The 18,985-nt window shown below is 39.4% G+C and overlaps 4 protein-coding genes across 5 annotated transcripts; 2 read left to right on the forward strand and 2 right to left on the reverse strand.

The window, feature by feature from the left end:
- Window positions 1–2,391: 2,391 nt before the first annotated feature.
- Window positions 2,392–5,528, reverse strand: ppcdc (phosphopantothenoylcysteine decarboxylase). The gene is made up of 5 exons (XM_070907865.1): window positions 5,385–5,528; window positions 4,658–4,753; window positions 4,095–4,223; window positions 3,826–3,994; window positions 2,392–2,550 (listed from the first exon to the last, which is right to left on the reverse strand). The coding sequence occupies exons 1-5, from the start codon at window positions 5,526–5,528 to the stop codon at window positions 2,417–2,419; spliced, it is 672 nt and encodes a 223-aa protein (XP_070763966.1). The 3' UTR covers window positions 2,392–2,416.
- Window positions 5,529–5,792: 264 nt separating this feature from the next.
- On the forward strand, window positions 5,793–9,110 carry hacd3 (3-hydroxyacyl-CoA dehydratase 3). Its single transcript, XM_070908116.1, has 11 exons — window positions 5,793–5,906; window positions 6,467–6,509; window positions 6,591–6,664; window positions 6,769–6,933; window positions 7,096–7,141; window positions 7,295–7,405; window positions 7,504–7,631; window positions 7,770–7,882; window positions 8,542–8,648; window positions 8,734–8,865; window positions 9,001–9,110. Exons 1-11 carry the CDS (start codon window positions 5,829–5,831, stop codon window positions 9,072–9,074), a joined length of 1,071 nt encoding a protein of 356 aa, XP_070764217.1. The 5' UTR covers window positions 5,793–5,828; the 3' UTR covers window positions 9,075–9,110.
- A 397-nt stretch (window positions 9,111–9,507) lies between these two features.
- On the reverse strand, window positions 9,508–14,457 carry ints14 (integrator complex subunit 14). 2 transcript variants are annotated; one of them, XM_070908114.1, is made up of 11 exons: window positions 14,236–14,457; window positions 13,971–14,078; window positions 13,642–13,797; window positions 13,025–13,143; window positions 12,793–12,935; window positions 12,614–12,706; window positions 12,068–12,212; window positions 11,791–11,924; window positions 11,459–11,577; window positions 10,776–10,841; window positions 9,508–10,302 (listed from the first exon to the last, which is right to left on the reverse strand). In XM_070908114.1, exons 1-11 carry the CDS (start codon window positions 14,455–14,457, stop codon window positions 10,069–10,071), a joined length of 1,539 nt encoding a protein of 512 aa, XP_070764215.1. In that variant the 3' UTR covers window positions 9,508–10,068. The 2 variants fall into 2 exon arrangements, with proteins under 2 accessions (XP_070764215.1, XP_070764216.1); XM_070908115.1 differs by lacking the exon at window positions 13,971–14,078.
- A 1,148-nt stretch (window positions 14,458–15,605) lies between these two features.
- Window positions 15,606–18,118, forward strand: LOC139286266 (sodium/potassium/calcium exchanger 1-like). Its single transcript, XM_070907006.1, has 6 exons — window positions 15,606–15,625; window positions 15,774–16,461; window positions 16,992–17,231; window positions 17,311–17,404; window positions 17,587–17,749; window positions 17,857–18,118. Exons 1-6 carry the CDS (start codon window positions 15,606–15,608, stop codon window positions 18,116–18,118), a joined length of 1,467 nt encoding a protein of 488 aa, XP_070763107.1.
- The last annotated feature ends 867 nt before the right edge of the window (window positions 18,119–18,985 follow it).

An 18,985-nucleotide genomic window follows, 5' to 3' on the forward strand; every position in this document is an offset into this window, starting at 1 on the left:
CCATTGTCTGGTTTGGTTCGACATTCTCTCGTCTGTCTCCTCTTGATACAATACAGACTGTTGCATTTCACTTTGTTAGGAGATGGAGCGTTTTCACAAAGATAAACATGTCAAACACTATGTGAACCATGGGTTTCATCACTTTTGACCTTTGGTGCTTGGAGTCATGGTAAAAAGGACTTTGTAAAATACATCTACCTCTCCTCTGTATCTTTTAAAACATTTAAGCAACAATATTATCAGCCCATTATTCAAAAATATTAAACAAACATTGTCTGCACAAATAAAATATGAGAGTATGTTTACTAAACAACTACTCTGGGACATCCATACAGCCGACAGTTTTATGTTATGTGTCTTGCAGTAAAGCTAGTCTGTCAAAGTCCCTTATGGGAAAAGAGTTTCCGCTGCTTTGTCTCACATAATTAACCCCATAGGAACCATGACAGCTTCTATAAACTCAAATAAGAAGAACGGTGTTCACACTAAAATGGATGACTTGATGAGCATATTTAATGACTTTTTATTGCATAATGACCAGTTTTTTGAAGTACACCTATGTTGCGTTTTGCTATTAAGAAAAACAAAATCAGAAAATAAAACATTCAAACATTTTTATTATTTATTTACAATTTTAATTTGCAAACTGCAATCTCTCGACACTGACGGTAATCAAATTCTGTCGTCAAAGACAAAGCATGTCAATGCTAACAGCCCAAGAATTACCCTCACCTTTTTTTAAGCAGGAAGAATATTTGACTCTCAATTAAGTTGCTATTCCGTACTTATACAGTCATTTGACAAAACACAATAATATGTCCATAAGTGACCCAAACAGTGTTGTTTGTTCAGCTATATTAAACACAAAATAAACAGTCACAGGGAAATTCAGAGGTTCCATGTTCCAAATTCCAAGTTTTTTCCTTGAAGGCCAAAAGGAGCACATCATTAAACAAGTTTGTCAAACTGTTTGTCAACTCACCCTCACTCTTTTCACAATGCTGCCAGTAATGCACCATTTATTTGCCAATCATCTTAAAAGACAAAGACAAGGAAGAGATGTACAGTACAGTAAGCATTTTCTATGTTGGAAGGTGGATTACACACAATGCATCTCAGGTTGGATGACAGACGTTTAGACAAAAGTGACAGAAAACTGTCAACACATTAATGGCATTTTTCAACTTATCCACATAGCTCGATGGCATGTCACTAATGAAATGCTGCTTTGTGAACAACAGAAATACACTATGCCACTTTTCAATGTGATTTTGGGATTAATACGTTGCTGCAGAAAAGGAGAGGGGATGAAATGACAAGATCAGCTGATGGGTATTCAATCAAGCCATCAATCATGTCAGTATGATATCATGATGAACAGATGATACATATAAAACCCAGCACCAAAACGTCTTTAAAAAATAGCTGCTAGTAACAGCTACAAATTAAGTCTTTTTTGTTATTCTGGCTGATTAGGCTGCAGAGGTTACTCTCGGGTCGACCTATGCTAGGAATTACATGAGGCTTCCAAAGTCCATGTTCAATAAGAAGCGTAAAGGTGCTGGTTGCCCTGCCCTAACAGGAGTCAGGGAGATGCCAATTAATGATGGTCTGTTGTTGAAGTTAAAAAAAGTGCTCTGTATCAGCATATCAAATATATCCATATCTGATATTAAGGTTTTTACGAGTGAGGAAAACTGTGTTTGATGAAACATGTACAGTTATTAAATTCTTAAGGAACATGGTCTAGAAAGACAGAAAACATGAGGCTGTAAATGGAGAAGTAGAGAGAAGAGATGCGGTCATGAGCAGTAGGTAGTAAAACCAAAAAAATAGGACCACTGAGGGTCGCGTCAAGGGGGGGGCAATTACTGAGGATCACACAATGCAGGGGAGGCCAACCACTGACGATAACATCAGGGGAGGCCCAAGGACACCAGCGATTGTGGTAGGCCACCGATGCCAACATCAACTGAGGGCCTTTGATGCGAGTACCAGCAACAGGTCATAAATTCAAAATAATTGGACAGCTGATGCTGACGCTAGCAGGTGTAGGCAGCTGGTGCCCGCAAGTTGGAGAAAAACAAGAAGGAAGAAGGAAGGGCATGTTGGAGTATATAAGAAGTTGTGCATAACACGTTTAGTTAGTCAGGTTCCGGTACTGGCTCGGGTTTTATCTCTGTCAAAGAATAAAACTCTATTGCATCGAACTTTGATCGTCTCCAGTGAATTTCTTTTTGAACCTGTTTGTGACTCCAAGAGCTACTAAATCCTACAGAAGACTACGTGTTGAAGATAAGAAGTCCAGACTGTACACATCCACACAATCAGGTGAAAGGAATTGTGTTTATCATGGGTGTGTAGGGTTGACCTTCAAGGTTTGGACACAAATTCATTTTGTCATCATGTTTATTTTCTATTCGTCTTTGGTGCCAGCTGAATCTACAATATGATGTGACGTACATGTTTTCTGAGATGAGTCATCTGGTTTCTGAAGATACTGTTGGAGAACACTGACAATAGATGATACCTCTGCCATGGCCCCTTTACCTGCAACAAAGTAAAGAATTGCACAGTTACAGTAAAGAGTTACACAAATGCCTTCTGTAGGGAAAATTAAATTGTAATTTAAGTTTTGTGTGCATACCTTTCTGTATGATTTGCTTCAGAAACACTTTTACACCCAATTTAGTGAAAGACTGAATCATTAGATACAGTATCAATCAAAGTTTTACACTAGACGATACATACACAACGCAGGGTGCATCTTTTTAAAACTTTGTTGCATCACCACAAGACAAAAAGTGTAGTTTATAAAGCAGAGGAGTTACATAAGGACATTAAAAAATGTCCAGCCTGTTGATAACCACTTGCACAGAAATGTATTCTCCCCAAGGCAATATTCTTGACAACAATTTGTCTTCAGCTGTACCTTTCTTGCATAGTTGTTTAAACTCTATTAATACTTTCAGTCCTTGATCAAACAATCCCATCCTGTTCATGGATGTCGTCAGGGAAAAAGTTCCCCAACCTACCCCTTGGGCCAACCTCATTTAAATGTGTTGGAAACTGAAGTAGGAAGCGTGTTTGCATTGGTTTGCACATATAAACGCGCAATCAAAAGTTAGTCTTGAGTTAGTTAGTTTAGCACATTCTAATCAAATGCACAAGATAATTCACTAAAATGTTAAGTAGTTTAACTGATCATAAGACAACAAGGTGAGCATTGCTATCACAGCATCAAAAGATGAATCTAATGTTAAAGTGTGTTAAATTGAAGGTATGGCACATTGTGCCACACATTTTAGGAACTTGTGGGATTGCATTTTTCGCTGTGATGTACCTTGTATGATTGCAGGTGACAAACAAAATTGATTGATTGCGCTATCCACGTGCCACAATCTATACAGACCATATACCACACTGGTTAGCACCTGCAAATTAAACTGCACAGTCACTCGTAAAACACACAGTCTGTCTGCATCTGCTCTGTCTTGTATTTGGTATGTAGATTTAAGTTAATGCCCATGAGGACGACTTATGTGTCATTTAAGGTAAGAATAGTTCTTAATTGACCTGCATACTTAAAATCTGTTAAGGTGGCAATAAACTATGAATTGAAACGACTTTAACGCAGATAGAATCTATGGAAGGAAAGTTCTTCATGCTTCATGATCAGGTCATTCTTACTTTTCATGTTTCCAACGTATTGTAATTGTTTTGGTCATACCAACATGGTCCTGCATTCTGAGATTTCATAATGATAAAGTAAATATTAGAATATACTTAATATCTTTTATGTATATTTCTGGTATTAAAACCCACCTTCATCTCCACACACTAGCTTCTTTGCAATGCAGGGGATTTCCACATAACCAAACTCTGTCAGCCTGGATACCTGCTGGGCTGTAATGGGATGCTGCCACATGGCTGTATTCATTGCAGGACAGAAGAGGAGAGGGCGGCTGGTATCCCATGCTCTTACCACACATGTCTGCCAATGGACAAAGAATAATCAACTTGGAAATAATGTAAAGGATTATTATTTGCCGTAACATTTTGTAGGTGATCAGATGACAATTTCATATTCTCACCAGCAGATTGTCACAAATGCCATTTGCAATCTTTCCAAGTGTGTTGGCATCAAGGGGGGCAATGACAAGTAGGTCTGCCCATCGCCTTAACTCAATGTGTAGCACAGGGTCAGATCTCTGAGTCCACAACTAGAACAGAGACATGCCGATAGGCACGCAAACAATGAGACACTCACTTCCTCACTTCCTTTCTGGAATGCATGACACTGTAGACCAGGGTTTCTCTTTTCTGGCTCTTGATCATGTTTTTATGTCTCAAAATTCTGATGACCTCAGCAACTGGAAAGCTGTCAAGTAACTACAAAAACTCACACACTTTAATTCACACAATGTTATTTTGAATAAGGCATTCTTTTATGTTTTAATTTCAAGAGCAAAGGAGCAAAATATGATATATTGCATACCTGTTTTGCATGATCAAGAATAAATTATTAAATCATACATTTTTAGAAAAACCTTCCACAATCCAGTCTGCTTATCAATGGCACCAAGTCTGGGAAACTCTGCTATAGACTGTCAGTCAATAATGGCTATACTAGGACATTTGACAAGTCCATTGTTACCTCCCACTCATCTTTGTCACTGTAGATTTTTACTGAAACCTCTGCAGGACTGTAGAAGTGCTTGGCATGCTCCGTGGTGACCACTCTAACATCCACCTAAAGCATAAAACAAGACAGTGACAGTCAGTTTAAAAGCATTTTTTGTATTGCTATAGTGCTGGGGAGGTGGAAAAATAAGAAGAGACACCTACAAATGACAAGTAATTGATCTTTATCTTAGAGACCATTTTATGGGTCTTACACTTTAGCATACTTTACTATTACTACTTTGTGTAATTAGAGTTTGAGTTTCTCTCTCTTGAATTTTCCTTGTAAATATTAAGGAATGTTACAGCACTAAATATCAAACCTGTTCCATACAACAATGTACAGACCTAACACCGTCTTTATTTTATGTAAAAAAAATACTTCGCACAATAATCCCGACACTGTGACTTTTCACTTCTCTTTTTAGTTTCCCGTTGAAGCGTATTTAGATTTCTCATGCTTTCTGAGGCTTTCAATGAAAACGACTATTCGAAAGTAAAATAACAATACTATAGCTGGATGAAAGGACTATAATAACAAGATTATACTGTGTTGTTGTTGGAGTTTTACAGCCGCTATATCGCCATCTTGCGGTTAAGGTGAGCTTGTGCGCGCTAGAGAAACAGTAATAGACTGGCAGAAGAAACAGTGATTAAAAGCAGGATGTGAATAAAAAATACATAAATATGAAGCAGCTCACCCCAGGGAGCTGAAGAAGCTGGGACACCAAAAGAGGCAGTTTCAAGGCTGCGACGCTTCCCGTCACGCCAACAAGAACACGAAATGTCCCGCAAGATTTCAACAAATCCGTTTTTAGACAAGAAACATGATCGTCTGTCTGCATATTAGCAGATCGCCAAGAAGAGGTCGACAAACTGCCGTGTCGTGCTCCTGTAAACCTCGTCCACTTAACTACTTCCGTAAATATTCAACGCCAGCCAATCAGCGAGAGAGCACAACCAACGGCTTTCTCCCCTGCACGAGCACGTCGCTACGCTGACAGATGGCGAGCGCGCGCGTTCGCCTAATATTCTCGGTATTCGCTGTAGCTGTCCCGGACGGCTAGCGTGAAGCGAGGAGACCTTATTCATTGTCCGTCCAGCCAGATATTTGTTTGACACAAAGCTCTATAAAAAAGGAAACAATGACTCTCACACCTCTCGTTTACTGGGCTCAACGCCATGAAGAGATTTACCTGCGAGTGGAGCTCACAGACGCTCAGGTGAGCTAACAAGAGTGTACCTTGTACCCTTTAGGGTAACACAACTGCCTGCACTCACTTTTAATCAGGAAGTTGCTTTTGGATAGTCATTTTCGTACCGGCTCGTGCATTATTTTACACCTCTAAGGGTAAATGTTAAATAATGCAAATTAAGGGTGCAAGTTCTTGTGGTTACACCGTTTGGTACTTTGCATCGTGGATTTCAAATGGAGAGATCCTTTTAGGTGATAGTTGATGTTTGGCACTGTGTATTGCAATACAAGTTCATTGAGCAGTAAACAGTAACATGAACAAGAGCTGATTCAGGGTGGAGGTAGTGTGAAACGACTCATTTCCTCTTCATCTTTCTTCAAACATGGCAAGTATTCTGGCTGATAATTAAAAGTCATCATTGTTGATGGGTTAACCTTGGCTTATTTTTTTTGGGGGGGGGCTAACTTTTAACTGTTTTATTATTATTTCTGTTCAACGGCATTGTGCACAGGTCAGTAATATGATGCTTGAATTCTCACTCTGAAGGAGGACGTAAGCTCATCATCTGCATCTGTTTCTTTTTGCAGAATATTGATGTCCATGTACACGAAAAAGTGCTTCAGTTTAGAGGTGACACACATTTCATTTGACTATGAAAATCCTTTAAAAAGTTCATGATTTGTGACATTTTGTATGGTATTTTATGTGTAGCCCAGGGCCATGGTGCAAAAGGACTAAATGAATACGAGTTCAGCTTGGAGCTTCTTTTACCTGTAAAGCCCGAGGTATGTATCAATTTTAAAATCAGTCCTAGGTATCTATTAATCCTTTTTTACTTATGCCCTTTAGTTGTGCCAACTGTGCTCATCAAATGAACCTGTGTGCCCAGGTGAGCCACAAGTCCACGCAGAGACAGGTGAATATTACAGTGACGAAAGAGCAGCGAGGCTGGTGGGAAAGACTGGCGGCACAGGAGCGCAAACCAGTCTTCCTGGTACCTGACTTTGACCGCTGGCTGGACGAGTCAGACGCTGAGATGGAGATCCGGGAAAAGGTGACATTAAAGTGTTTATGTCAGTGCACAACCCTGCATTTGACAGCTGTATTGAATAACATTCTCAATATTGAAAAATGCCAGTATTATCCAAATATGAGAAGTAAGATTGTACTTTTGATACCAATGGCAAAGACTGAACACTATTTTTACTTTGAAAAGGAGGAGAAAAGGAACAGGCTGAAGGCTTTAAGGCATAAAGAGGAAGGTGAGTTCAAATCTCTCTGGATGCATGCTTGTTTCTGTAAAGTTTAACAATTTTGTTATGTTATGTTTTTTTTGGCAGTAAACTTTTGTCATATCTTTGTTCAAGCAAGTTGTGTGCATCAGTGGCCTGAATGATTTATTTTTTATGTTTCAGGATTCGTCAGCCTGAAAACTGGATTTTTGTTTGTATATAATCTGGTACAGTTTCTTGGTTTTTCATGGATCTTTGTCAACATGACTGTGCGGCTCTTCATCTTTGGCCAAGGTGAGGAAGACTGCTGTGGCTTAAAGTTTCTCCTTAATTGATACATTTCTTCACAAAAACCTGGTGAGACTTATCATGTATAAAACCTCACATTTCAGATTCCCTCTACGACACATTTCACACCATATCGGACGTCATGTTCTTCTGCCAGATCCTGGCAGCAGTAGAGGTCCTAAACGCTGCTTTTGGTGTAGTCCGGACAGGTGTTATTCCAACTCTTATACAGGTATGAGATGAGTTTGAATTTCATGTCCGATGACGTCTGGTTTGTACAATTGGGGGGAAAAAAGGGGGTAACAGATGGAGTGCCAATACATTTCAAGAGTCAGTAGTAATTTAACACATGGGTTTTGTTCTTTACTAGGTGGTTGGAAGGAATTTTATCCTCTTCATCATTTTTGGTAGTTTGGAGGAAATGCACAACCAGCCAGTTGTGTTCTTCGTTTTCTATCTGTGGAGCGCCATTGAGATTTTTAGGTAAGTATGCTCGTTGTTCATGGTGAACAGTCATGTAAATGGCTTTAGTAAAGATTGATGACTACTTTCAAGTCAGAGCTCAGTTTTCTGTGTCACAGAAATCACACCAGAAATTCTCTAAATGGACATAAACTTCTGCTGAATTTTGTGCAGTTTAGTTGTCAATAAGACCCTACTCACTCATAAACACACTAGTCTTAAAATATAACAATGATTAGTCGATTAATCAATCACAAGAAAATCAATTGGCAACTATTTTCATAATCGATTTTTCATTTGATTGTTCCAGGTTCTCAAATGTGAAAATCTCTTGCAATTCTTGGCCTTAAATGATTGTAAATTGTGGACATTGTGATGGGCATTTTACACGGTTTTCTGATGTTTTATAGACCAAACGATGAATCAAGAAAATAATCAGCAGATTAATCAATATTGAAAATAATCATTAGTTGCAGCCCTACACCAAATGTAAAAACAAAATGTAAAAACAGCAGCATCACCTCAAGAGTAACTACAGACTCAATTTGACAGACAAAAGTTTGAGGTTAAGGTTTACAAAGCTGCAGAGGGGTGCAACGGTTGGTTTCAGCATAACAACAAGTCATTAGGCTGCATTGTTATGAGGATGGACATGAACCAACATGATGCTCCAATTTCAGGTATCCATTTTACATGCTGGGCTGTTTCAATACAGAGTGGAAAACTCTCACATGGCTGCGCTACACAATCTGGATACCACTGTACCCATTAGGTGTTATAGCTGAAGGTGAGCTTGCTTACTTCTCTCAGAATTAATAACAATTCTTCACACACAAATGCTAAATTGTATCTCATCTCCAAATCCCATGTAGCTGTTGCTGTGATACAATCTATTCCTATCTTTGACGAGACCAAACTCTTCAGCATTCCTCTGCCAAAAGCCGTCGGTACCTCTATGAGCTTCTCATACCTCCTGCACATCTATCTTGTTCTCATGTTTCTGGGTAAGTCTCCAGATAAAACTATTAAAATTAAAACTAAATTAATCATATATAGGTCTTTGAACAAATATGATGTTCTAATGTCAGCATTTATTGTACTAATATCAACCTCTTGGGTTTTTTTAACACCCTCTTCAGGACTTTTTATCAACTTCCGTCATCTTTACAAGCAGAGGAAGAGGCGTTTCCGCACCAAGAGGAAAGCAAATTGAGATTAATCACCGACAAAACTCCTCAAACACCTTTGCTGCCTGATTATTTCTGGAGAATATTTTTAAAATGATCATCATAGATCATGCTCCAGTCAAATCAGTTCTAGTTTTTGTTATGAAGATGTTGTGTTTCCTTTCCTTTGCTCCTACTAAAATAATTTCATTTATGGTCAACATGAACAAGATGATGCAATATACATCAATGCATTGACAGTCTCATTTCCTGGTGATTGAGTTCTCTTAGTCCGTCTGCATTTTGTAGATGAGGAGCTGTAGTAAGCCACATAACTTGTTATCCTGTCGTCTTCCTTTTAATCTTGGTTGAGTGCAGTGGTATTTTTTCACTGCATAGAGGACAACAAGCACTGATAAGGAAACCCTACTGTTGTTATTTGATATACAGTCATTAGTGTTTGAATGAAGAAAGCAACAACACTGTCAACAAATACTGTATTTGTTATTCCAGATTTCTGAACCTTCCCACAAACCTCAGGGAAAATCATACTGGTGACTGCTTACATTCAGAGAGCATTTTGTGTCGCTCATGCTCAATATTAACCTGCTATGAAGAATTTGTATTTGTAACCCTTCCTCATTCGGTTTCATTATTTTGACATGTTGTCAACTGAATTTTAAAAGTCAACATTAACAGTCATTTCCCAGGTTTCCTGTAAATGTGGCAGTTATTTGACACTGAATAAAAATTACATTTTAAATCTAGTCAATTTGTGAAAAAGATCCTACAAAGGAACGGGTAAAAAAAAAAAAAAAAATGCACACGCTAACATTTTACAAACACCTCATTATGTACGTTTTGCCATGTTTAGGTGTCAAAGACGGAGTTATCGGACTCATTTAGGTTCCACATACAACCTGTATGTTGAAGCAGCCCCTTTGAGTTCTTTAAACATTCAGCACACACAGGTGCTGACTCCACTTTGGTCCACACAGGCTTCTATATTTAAGTCAATATTTTCACTAATTGAGACGTGGCTCAGCTTGAGAAGTCAGTGTGCATGGGAACAATGTTGTGATCAAAAGCAGCATACTGGGAGTCACCAGTGCTGGCCAGTTTGAGTTGCTGTGCGGCGTGGGAGAGCTGGAAAGCAGCATCTGGATGGGCTGAGTCTGGCAGCATGGTGCACTCTCTCTCCAGCAGATCGGCAACTCCCTTCAGGAGCTCCCAGAAACCGAAAGCCAAGGCAGCCTTACGAAGACGGTTCAGCTCCTGACAGATTCAAATACAAAACAGTCATTTAAATTATAAAAAAATGTCATAGCTTAAGTCAAGGTTTATTATAGCCCAATATCACAAAGGATGTCTCAAAGAGCTGTACATAAAATATGCACATAAAACTCCTGTACATTCAAACCTGGATACAGATGAAAACAAACAAATGTGTAATATATTGTAGTAAGAACAGTTTTGACAGTTTTTGAGTTTTATATTTTTTACCATTAAGCCTCACGGTTTTATAGTATTTCCCCCCCCTTTTTTTTTTTTTCTCTTTTTTTTACAAGTTTTCATCTGGCCAGTGGAGCTACTCAAGCCTAGCTGAAGAAGTTAGTGTAGTCAGGTACAATTTATTCGACATTCAGATACAAGGACTCAACTGGAGTTCTTTGCTCGCCAACTTTGACTTTCCCTAAGAGCTGTTACAATACAGTACATAGCTCAGAAACATTTTCAGATAAATTTACCTTATAGAAGGTTTGAGTCTTATCTGGCAATTTCCTTGCATTCCTCAGGATCTTCTGCACATCCGTCTGTGGAAAGACATCGTAAAAATTTTGAAATTTTGATCAATAATCACAAGAGACTGCCCTCAAAAAAGTTTTGACTCAATATTCAACATGGTCACAGTCCTAAAACTGAAGAATAATCATTCAAGAACTCAAACTAACTAAACACATGCTTAAGGCTCTAACTGTATATCTCATGAACCAGCCTCATGCCACGTTCCCATATTAACAACTTGTGTGTGCACATCATCAGGGTGGTTGTTAGAGTTGGTCATGTGAGGGTTAAAATACTGTGCATCTACAATTTAACACTATCTATTAAAATGATGTTTAATTACATTGAACGACGGCTAATGTGTGGCCTCTATATTGGTTTGGTTTTATGTTGATGTAAATTTGTTTGCCAGTTAATCAGTCCAGTCCATCCCAATCTCTAAATTGAAACTGTGATTGATATTAATTGTGAAAGGTCCTAGCTGCAATGCATTGAGGGAAAACAGTTCCTCCAGATTCTCTGAAGTACCATGGCATGTGCACTTTGGGAACACAAAGTCCGAAGGCCCCTTCTAAAAATGACCAACTGTCATTCCTCCAAACACTTCAGCAAACAACAGTGCTTTTATACAGTGATTTTACTGTACCTGTAGTCCGCTGGCCTTAATCCACACAGTGACATTCTGGGCATAGCTTCGTTTGACCTGGGGCTGCACGGGGAAAGGACTTTTACTGTCATCCTCTCCATAAGGATTTTCAGCAGCTTCTGAAATACCAGAAAGGTCATGAAAAATCAGAGTGTCAGTATCATGATCCAAGCAGTTCAATTTTGTAATAAAACTGTCAATTATTAACTGGCTGATTATGTGCACATGCAGAGAGGCCTTTGCTCTTTAGGAATAAGCGGTAGAAAACTTGCTGTTTGCTTGTTTGACGTGTCTGCAGGGAAACCACACACAGTGAAGGGGTGAGGGGTTACCTGATATTGGTCCCAAATGTGAGATCTTGCCCAGCCAAGGCAGAGGCTCTGGGCCAGGCTCAAACAGAGACATCATCAGGTTTGATTTCTTCTTGCTGTCTGCTTGGGAGTACAGCATGCCGTACCACTCTGGCCTGGGAAAAAGCAAACTAGACATAAGCCATTTCACCATTAAAAGGCATGGACTCATTTTACTCTGCAGGTGTCTTAATATCGCACTAAATTCTGAACATGACAGAATTCATATATGTTAAATATAAACAGCTCTGCATCTCACCCCAGCTGGACCAGTGCAACCATGCCCTCAACTTTAAGACTGCCATGTAGAAGTACGCAAAAATTCGGACTTTTGCCTGCCATTTGACTGGCAGAGGGTTCCTCCTCAAGTTCTTCTGTGGCTCCTGTGCCAACCTCATCCACCTCTGAAATCAAGTACACATAAAATGCATTGATTATGCAATAATCTGACATGTGGCATACTGAGGACTCACTGATTTCGGTTTTTGCATTAAAAAAGAAAAGAAAAGATGTGTTTACTTGTGAATATGAAAGATGACAATAATCTGTGTAAAAAAGGAGTTTTAAAAATATTATTTGCACCACAAATACTATGTTAACTGTTTATGTACTTTAATTTCTCTGGTGTATTTTCAGCAGTTTGTTTGCATTTTCTCCCCATTTGTCTCTTTAATTTGTTTTTCTGAATATTGTCTGCGAAATTAGTTAATCCAAAAGCAATAAGCCCTAGGCACGCTGTACAGCTGATTTGTCTATTAATGATTAGTTTTTCTTTAAAACAACACAACAAATCTTCAACACTAACCTTTATTTACAGCAATAGGCAGTACCAAGTGTCTGGATATAACAGGAGGACTGGAAATGTCAGCAATTTCAATGAAGCCCACAATTTCCAAATCTGAAACGAGTATAAAAGGATGAATATGTGTTACAAAAAAAAAAAAGTTTTAATGTAACTTTAAATCATTAAAGCCAGCTGGTTACCTGTACTGACTGTTCGGGGCATGGGCTCCACCTCTTCATCCATCACAACAGGCTCAGGTCGAGGGAACACCTGAACGTCTGAGGACAGGTTCCCACAGTGCAGGACAGCATGGAAGGGGGAGTATGCGTGATCAATCAGCCTCCTGAAGACATACAAAGACATAAATTGGCCAAAGGTTCCTTATAAAACATGTGTTTGTTTGTTGGATTATTTCCCCAGTAAGGGTCATACCCAAACATGGCCTGTACACTCTTCATGCAAAGTGGTCCCTCCACAGTGAAGATCTGTCCATCGCCTCCACTGAGACGAAGTAGCTCCTCCAAGTTGTCCATGGCATCAGTCATCTGTAACTACGCAAGACAGGGGGTTGCGTTTGTTGCAGCTAGCATATCTATCAAACTTGCCATAAGCTTAAATAGAAACTTCCCAGGCATACTAGAGAAAACTGTTGCTACTTGACACAAATTACACAAAAAAGATTATGTGCTCAAGGCACTTGAGAGATTGCATGAATATTTTTTGTTACAGTAAGAAAGATAAAATAAAAACATGTGAATGCATTAGTACTGGAGGAATAAATAATAAATCTAATTTTCTCTGCAGGTAGTAATGACAAAAGACCAAAATGTCAGACTATCATTCTCTCATCCTAAGATTTCTTCAACAATATCTAAGATATAACGGCCCAGTACAGGCCATCACATTAGATCTTGTTTATTACCAGCTGCTTCTGGTTGCATGATATCTGATCAAATTTCCTCCATGGTTTTACACTGACAGTTCAGATCAAGATTCAAGTAAATATAAATTCATTGCTGAACCACCAGCACAAAAGGGTGACTCCGTACCTCCTCTGCATTGGCTACACACATGATGAACAGTTTGGTTGGGAAAGGGAACGGGAGTGGGAACTTCTTGTCATCCCCACGCTGCTTCAGTGTTTGGAGGGAGTGACGTAGGGATCCCTTTCCAATACCAAGAGATCCATCAGTGACCAGCACCACCTATAGAACAAAGGAAGGAGGTACATAAACATAATCCCATGTAACAATAACTGGGTGTAGACAGCTGAAATCACTATGGAAAAATGTTTTCACCACACACAAGCTTAATTTAATCAAAGTTAAATTCAGAGGTGTGGTGATATTGTATATCTTGTAAAGACTTGTCAAATTACCTGACAGGGACAGGCACTGCCCCACTCCTGCTGTACCACGTTACTAACTCCATTAAGAGCTGACTCAACACAGGTCTTGTCATAGTCTTCCAGGTTGCTCAGAGCCTCCTGCCCAGAAAAAAAATGCATTTATTAGATAATCCCCTACTCGTCTCCAAAGTCAGACTCTTTATTTTCTCTGATGTCAAACTCAGGCTCAGTGACTCAGGAGAGGAAAGCCTGCACTTACATTTCAGATTGACTTCTCATATGAGGCACACTTTACCTGTAATGCATTGTAGTCTCTGGTGAAAGGCACCAAGAGTTCCCAGAGGGACGAAAAGGCCATCAATGATGTGAACTCCAAGCGGTAGTTTGAGGCCATGTGTTCAAACAACATATTTAGTCCATGGACAGCCAGGTTCTTCCTCTGAAACTCCTCGCTGCCATCCTGCGACACTGGCCGTGTCATGGACAGTGACACGTCCATTAAGACCACGGTAGGCATGGCTTACTGCTTCTATAGATTTCCCAGTAATACAATAGACTTACAGTTCCTTCCAACGTGCTTCCACTGAAGAGGAAGAAAAAGATGATATTTGTGAGGACAACAGAACAAAACCAAGAAGTTGGCTAACTTCCTGTCTCTGGAAGGCACGTTAACAAGATCATTCATGAACTATGTATCTTATCTCCTACTAGGTGTTAATGTCAGCGCCACTAATTTTGAGGTTATCATAGTGATGTTAGTTTAGATCAAACAACGACCATTGTCGACGTTAAAGAACATGTCACAGCAGGACCGTTAGCTAGTTCTTCGGCTAACTTACGCTAGCATTCTGCAACGTAACGCCGAAAGACCCAACGGAAGAAACGGTCTGGTTACTATTTAACAAATGGGAGAAAATAACTATCCATAAGTTAAACTATAAAGTGGATAATTAACATGAAAATAACTAAATATATTATACGTGCCATTCAATGTTTCGCTCGCCATCCAGTGTTTGTGTTGTAATGTGCACCACAACATCCGTCCGGGTGACAGCAGTGTCATTCTCAATAAATAGTTCCTATGTGATCTTTTCCTATTTCTGTGCTGAAAGATCTGCACAGAAATCACCAGGGAAACTAAATCTTTTCAACATTAATTCGATTGGCTTATGCACATTAGATCTGGGATGTATTACACCTGAATTTAGTGATTCCAGTTCAAACTGTGACGTGTAAAATCCGCGTGCACGCGGGGGTGGAAGAAAACGGAGTGATCAACAAGAGAAGTTGTTTTTGTGCAATAAACTGCACGAAATGTAAAAGTTATGGGAGGGAAATGCTCGATGTCCCAAGAGGAAAATCTTAGCCTATAGTGCATAATTAGCTTTTGGTGTCTAGCGACCCGGGCAGAGCCCTGGATTTTAATTTGGTGGATAGTTTTGCATAGAAACTGGTGAGGAAGAATCTCCCGTTTGAAGGTAAGACAGCTCGCACTGTTACTGTGTGTTTATGGCTGTTAAATTAATATTGCAAACGCCTGTCAGGCTTTATGGCCAATGCTTTAGTGATCAGTTGAGAGAGTGTGAGAATGCACTCTGCACATAATCCTTTTATATTGTCCAACGTCATATATATGTATGTAAGTATGGGCCTTTCAGTAGGCTAATGGCAGGCAACTATGCTTTGTCTGAATATAATTGAATGAATGCTTGCAAATATAAGTGGTGCTCCACCTGCTGTTGTCATTATTATTATTATTACAGTAGGCTGGGTTTTCCATGGTCTTCTAGTGAAAAAGTTGGACTTCCCCTTTACCATTGCCCATTTTTGCAGCTTGATTCTTCATGGTCAATGCCACTTCTTTGGGGAAAAATGGGAAAAAACCACCATCACTCCAGCTTCTCCTGGTGAAGCTCCACGTATTAAAGATGAATACTCTGAAGATATCTTTTCTATTGAAGACCGCAGACGAGGCTGGGTGATCCTCCACATTTTTGGGATGATGTACATGTTCATTTCACTTGCGATTGTGTGTGATGAGTTCTTTGTTCCTGCGCTGGGGGTAATCACAGACAAGTTAGCCATCTCTGACGATGTGGCAGGAGCCACCTTCATGGCTGCCGGAAGATCTGTCCCTAAGCTTTTTGCTCTCGTCACAGGAGTCTTCATCGCCCACAGCAACATGGGTATTGGCACAATCGTCGGTTCAGCAGTCTTTAACATTTTGTTTGTGATTGGAATGTGCGCTTTGTTTGCGCGGGAGGTACTTCATCTAACCTGGTGGCCACTTTTCAGAGATGTGTCCTTCTACATACTTGACCTCATCTTACTCATCATCTTCTTCCTGGATAATGTCATAATGTGGTGGGAGAGCATGATGCTGATGACCAGTTACACTCTCTATGTGATTTTCATGAAGTTCAATGCGCAAATAGAGCAGGCCTTCAAGAACCAACTCTACAAACACAAGAACATTGTCAGAGTTATTGCTGTGGAGGAACCTGAAAAGGTAAACACTCCTGTGACATTTATTTTTGTCGCAAATCAAAAACGCATGTTTGAGTACTTGCATGTTACAACACAACATATCATTGAGAAGAAAGCCATGAAGCTTTTAACAACATAAACTGTGATTTTATTCCACTTGAGTTTAAACAAAAGTAGTTTGTTATATTTTTAAAAATATTATTAAAAAGCACCATCTATGTTTAATATTGAGTGAGCTTTCATCATGTCAACATGAACGTAAATAACACAGTCACAACATACTCAAAAATGTAAACTGTTTGTTCACTCATGCATGATTCTGTCTCTCACTCTGTCATGCTCATCGCAGGAAGTCTATAAGAAATGGCCATGAAACAGAAAACCACTTTACTCATCCCTCATGACATCTCCCACATGTGGAGTCATATGCTACATAAGACCCAACGTAAAGAACTACAACTTTAGGCAAACAGCCTCTTTATGCTTCTTTGGTGTTTACTTTTATCTTTCACATCACTCAACTATTGCCCGGCATGATCAACACACCACATGCCTATTCCCTAGAACGACATGCCTGCAGGTGAGGATGGATCAGGAAGCTCTGAAGATGACAGTGATAAAGACAGCCATGACTCCAGTAAAAATGAAGACGGCGAGAATGATGAGAAAGAGGAAAAGGAAATGAAAAAGGATAAAGCCTTGTCTTTAAAGTGGCCTGACACACGACGTAAACAAGCCACCTACCTCTTCCTGCTGCCCATAATCGTCCCTCTGTGGCTCACAAATCCAGATGTGCGCAACCAGGTAAGAACCAGATGCATCTTTGAGATCAGTTGTGGTACCTTAAATGCCTCAACTGTGTGTTTTTGCTTTTGTCCTACAGAAATCCAGAAAATTCTTTGCGGTCACCTTCCTGGTCTCTATTCTGTGGATTGCTGTGTTCTCCTACCTCATCGTGTGGTGGGCCCATCAGGTCAGTTACTGTGGTAACATTTAGGGAAGGAATATGAAATGTTTTGCCTTGTTTTCTAAATGTTTATACAGGCACTGCCAGGCTACAGTATTCTTGAAACAGTGATTGTGTGAAACTAATATTAAGTTTGTGTCTTGAATCAGTCATGTTGAGAAAAACACGAGTAATTCTGCTGCTTCTATTCAGTGAGCACTGGTTTACACGGCATCTCGGATCATTTTATGACTCTCCTGGCTGCAGAGACCTCCATCCCCGACCTCATTACCAGTGTGATTGTGGCGCGTAAAGGCCTGGGGGACATGGCTGTGTCCAGCTCTGTGGGCAGTAACATCTTCGACATCACAGTGGGGTGAGCTCCGATAGCTTCATGTGTCACGATTGAAAAAGAAATGCCGATTAATACACATTTGACGGGTTTATTTTTTTTCCCTCTCTTGCTCTTTTTCTTTATAAAAGCCTGCCAGTCCCATGGCTCCTGTACTCATCATTCCACAGTTTGGCTCCAGTGGCCGTCAGCAGCAACGGGCTCTTCTGTGCCATCGTGCTGCTCTTCATCATGCTCGTCTTTGTCATCATCTCCATTGCATCCTGCAAGTGGAAGATGAACAAGGCACTGGGTTTCACCATGTTCCTGCTCTACTTTATCTTCCTGGTGCTGAGCGTGATGCTGCAGTATGGCATCATTCTATTCCCTGTTATTGTGGGCAAAAGGCATTAAAGCTATTGTATAGGTTCATGCATATACGCTCATAAAATGCTTTTTTTTCTTTATATGTGTATGTATATGCATTCTCTATTTCAGCAATTACTCCTTGATTTGTGGGCCGTTATCTGATCGCAATGCACACTCACGGACCAAATTATAACAATTTAAACTCCGACATTTACGGTAATATCCAAATGTGTAAACACCTCGACCTACTTCTGCATCTACATACACACCAGCATTGCAACATGATATTTGCAGTAATTATCTGTAAGGAGTTTAAACGAGTCATATTTGATTATTCATTAATTTTCTATGATGTTAATGTCTCTTTGAGGAAAGTCTTTTTCTTGAAATTACTTTCTCCAAAAGAAAAGGACACCCACTGTGAGAGTTTATGTAATATTTATCCAGTGAGTATTCTTTTTAGTCTTTAGAAAAATTACTTTGATGGATCTCATTAATTTGGGTAAATGTCACATTCATATGTAAGTGGACTAACAGACACCTCTTTTAAATATATATTTTTCAAAGTCTCAAATTCATATTTTTTTTATTCGAAAATGTATTGAAAAACTAAACTGTATACCGACATGTCAACATATATATTTTATAATCATCTTGTATGTATGTACTTATGAATGTTTATATCATACAAAAGAAACAAAACGGTCATTTCTGTGTGTAACTTTGTGTTAACAACCGCACAAAGTCGCTTGATACGTGACAAGAACAAAAGTAAATGTTAGCTAGTCAACAGTTATGCTAGCAGAATTGATAATAAAAATGTGTCAGCGCCAGAATTTGGAGAGTTTAAGGATTACACTGAGGTTAATTCAAACTAAAGAGCGACTATTGAGGGCGTTAAAAGCAAACACG

Source organism: Enoplosus armatus, chromosome 6, assembly GCF_043641665.1.
Source record: "Enoplosus armatus isolate fEnoArm2 chromosome 6, fEnoArm2.hap1, whole genome shotgun sequence".
NCBI classification, from domain to species: Eukaryota; Metazoa; Chordata; class Actinopteri; order Centrarchiformes; family Enoplosidae; genus Enoplosus; species Enoplosus armatus.

What these genes read in the sequence shown, in the direction of transcription:
- ppcdc (XM_070907865.1), bottom strand. Translation starts at nt 5,528, where the DNA reads ATGCAGACAGACGATCATGTTTCTTGTCTAAAAACGGATTTGTTGAAA. An exon ending in GTGACAAAGATGAGTGGGAG is followed by an intron (nt 4,224 to 4,657) that starts GTAACAATGGAC and finishes TCTCTGTTCTAG; the next exon opens with TTGTGGACTCAGAGATCTGA. An exon ending in GCATTTGTGACAATCTGCTG is followed by an intron (nt 3,995 to 4,094) that starts GTGAGAATATGA and finishes GTCCATTGGCAG; the next exon opens with ACATGTGTGGTAAGAGCATG.
- hacd3 (XM_070908116.1), top strand. Translation starts at nt 5,829, where the DNA reads ATGACTCTCACACCTCTCGTTTACTGGGCTCAACGCCATGAAGAGATT. An exon ending in AAAAGTGCTTCAGTTTAGAG is followed by an intron (nt 6,510 to 6,590) that starts GTGACACACATT and finishes TTTTATGTGTAG; the next exon opens with CCCAGGGCCATGGTGCAAAA. An exon ending in TCTTGTTCTCATGTTTCTGG is followed by an intron (nt 8,866 to 9,000) that starts GTAAGTCTCCAG and finishes CACCCTCTTCAG; the next exon opens with GACTTTTTATCAACTTCCGT.
- ints14 (XM_070908114.1), bottom strand. Translation starts at nt 14,457, where the DNA reads ATGCCTACCGTGGTCTTAATGGACGTGTCACTGTCCATGACACGGCCA. An exon ending in GAGACTACAATGCATTACAG is followed by an intron (nt 14,079 to 14,235) that starts GTAAAGTGTGCC and finishes TTTTCTGGGCAG; the next exon opens with GAGGCTCTGAGCAACCTGGA. An exon ending in GCCTATTGCTGTAAATAAAG is followed by an intron (nt 12,213 to 12,613) that starts GTTAGTGTTGAA and finishes ACTTGATTTCAG; the next exon opens with AGGTGGATGAGGTTGGCACA.
- LOC139286266 (XM_070907006.1), top strand. Translation starts at nt 15,606, where the DNA reads ATGGCAGGCAACTATGCTTT. An exon ending in CTGAAAAGGTAAACACTCCT is followed by an intron (nt 16,462 to 16,991) that starts GTGACATTTATT and finishes CCTATTCCCTAG; the next exon opens with AACGACATGCCTGCAGGTGA. An exon ending in GTGGTGGGCCCATCAGGTCA is followed by an intron (nt 17,405 to 17,586) that starts GTTACTGTGGTA and finishes GCTTCTATTCAG; the next exon opens with TGAGCACTGGTTTACACGGC.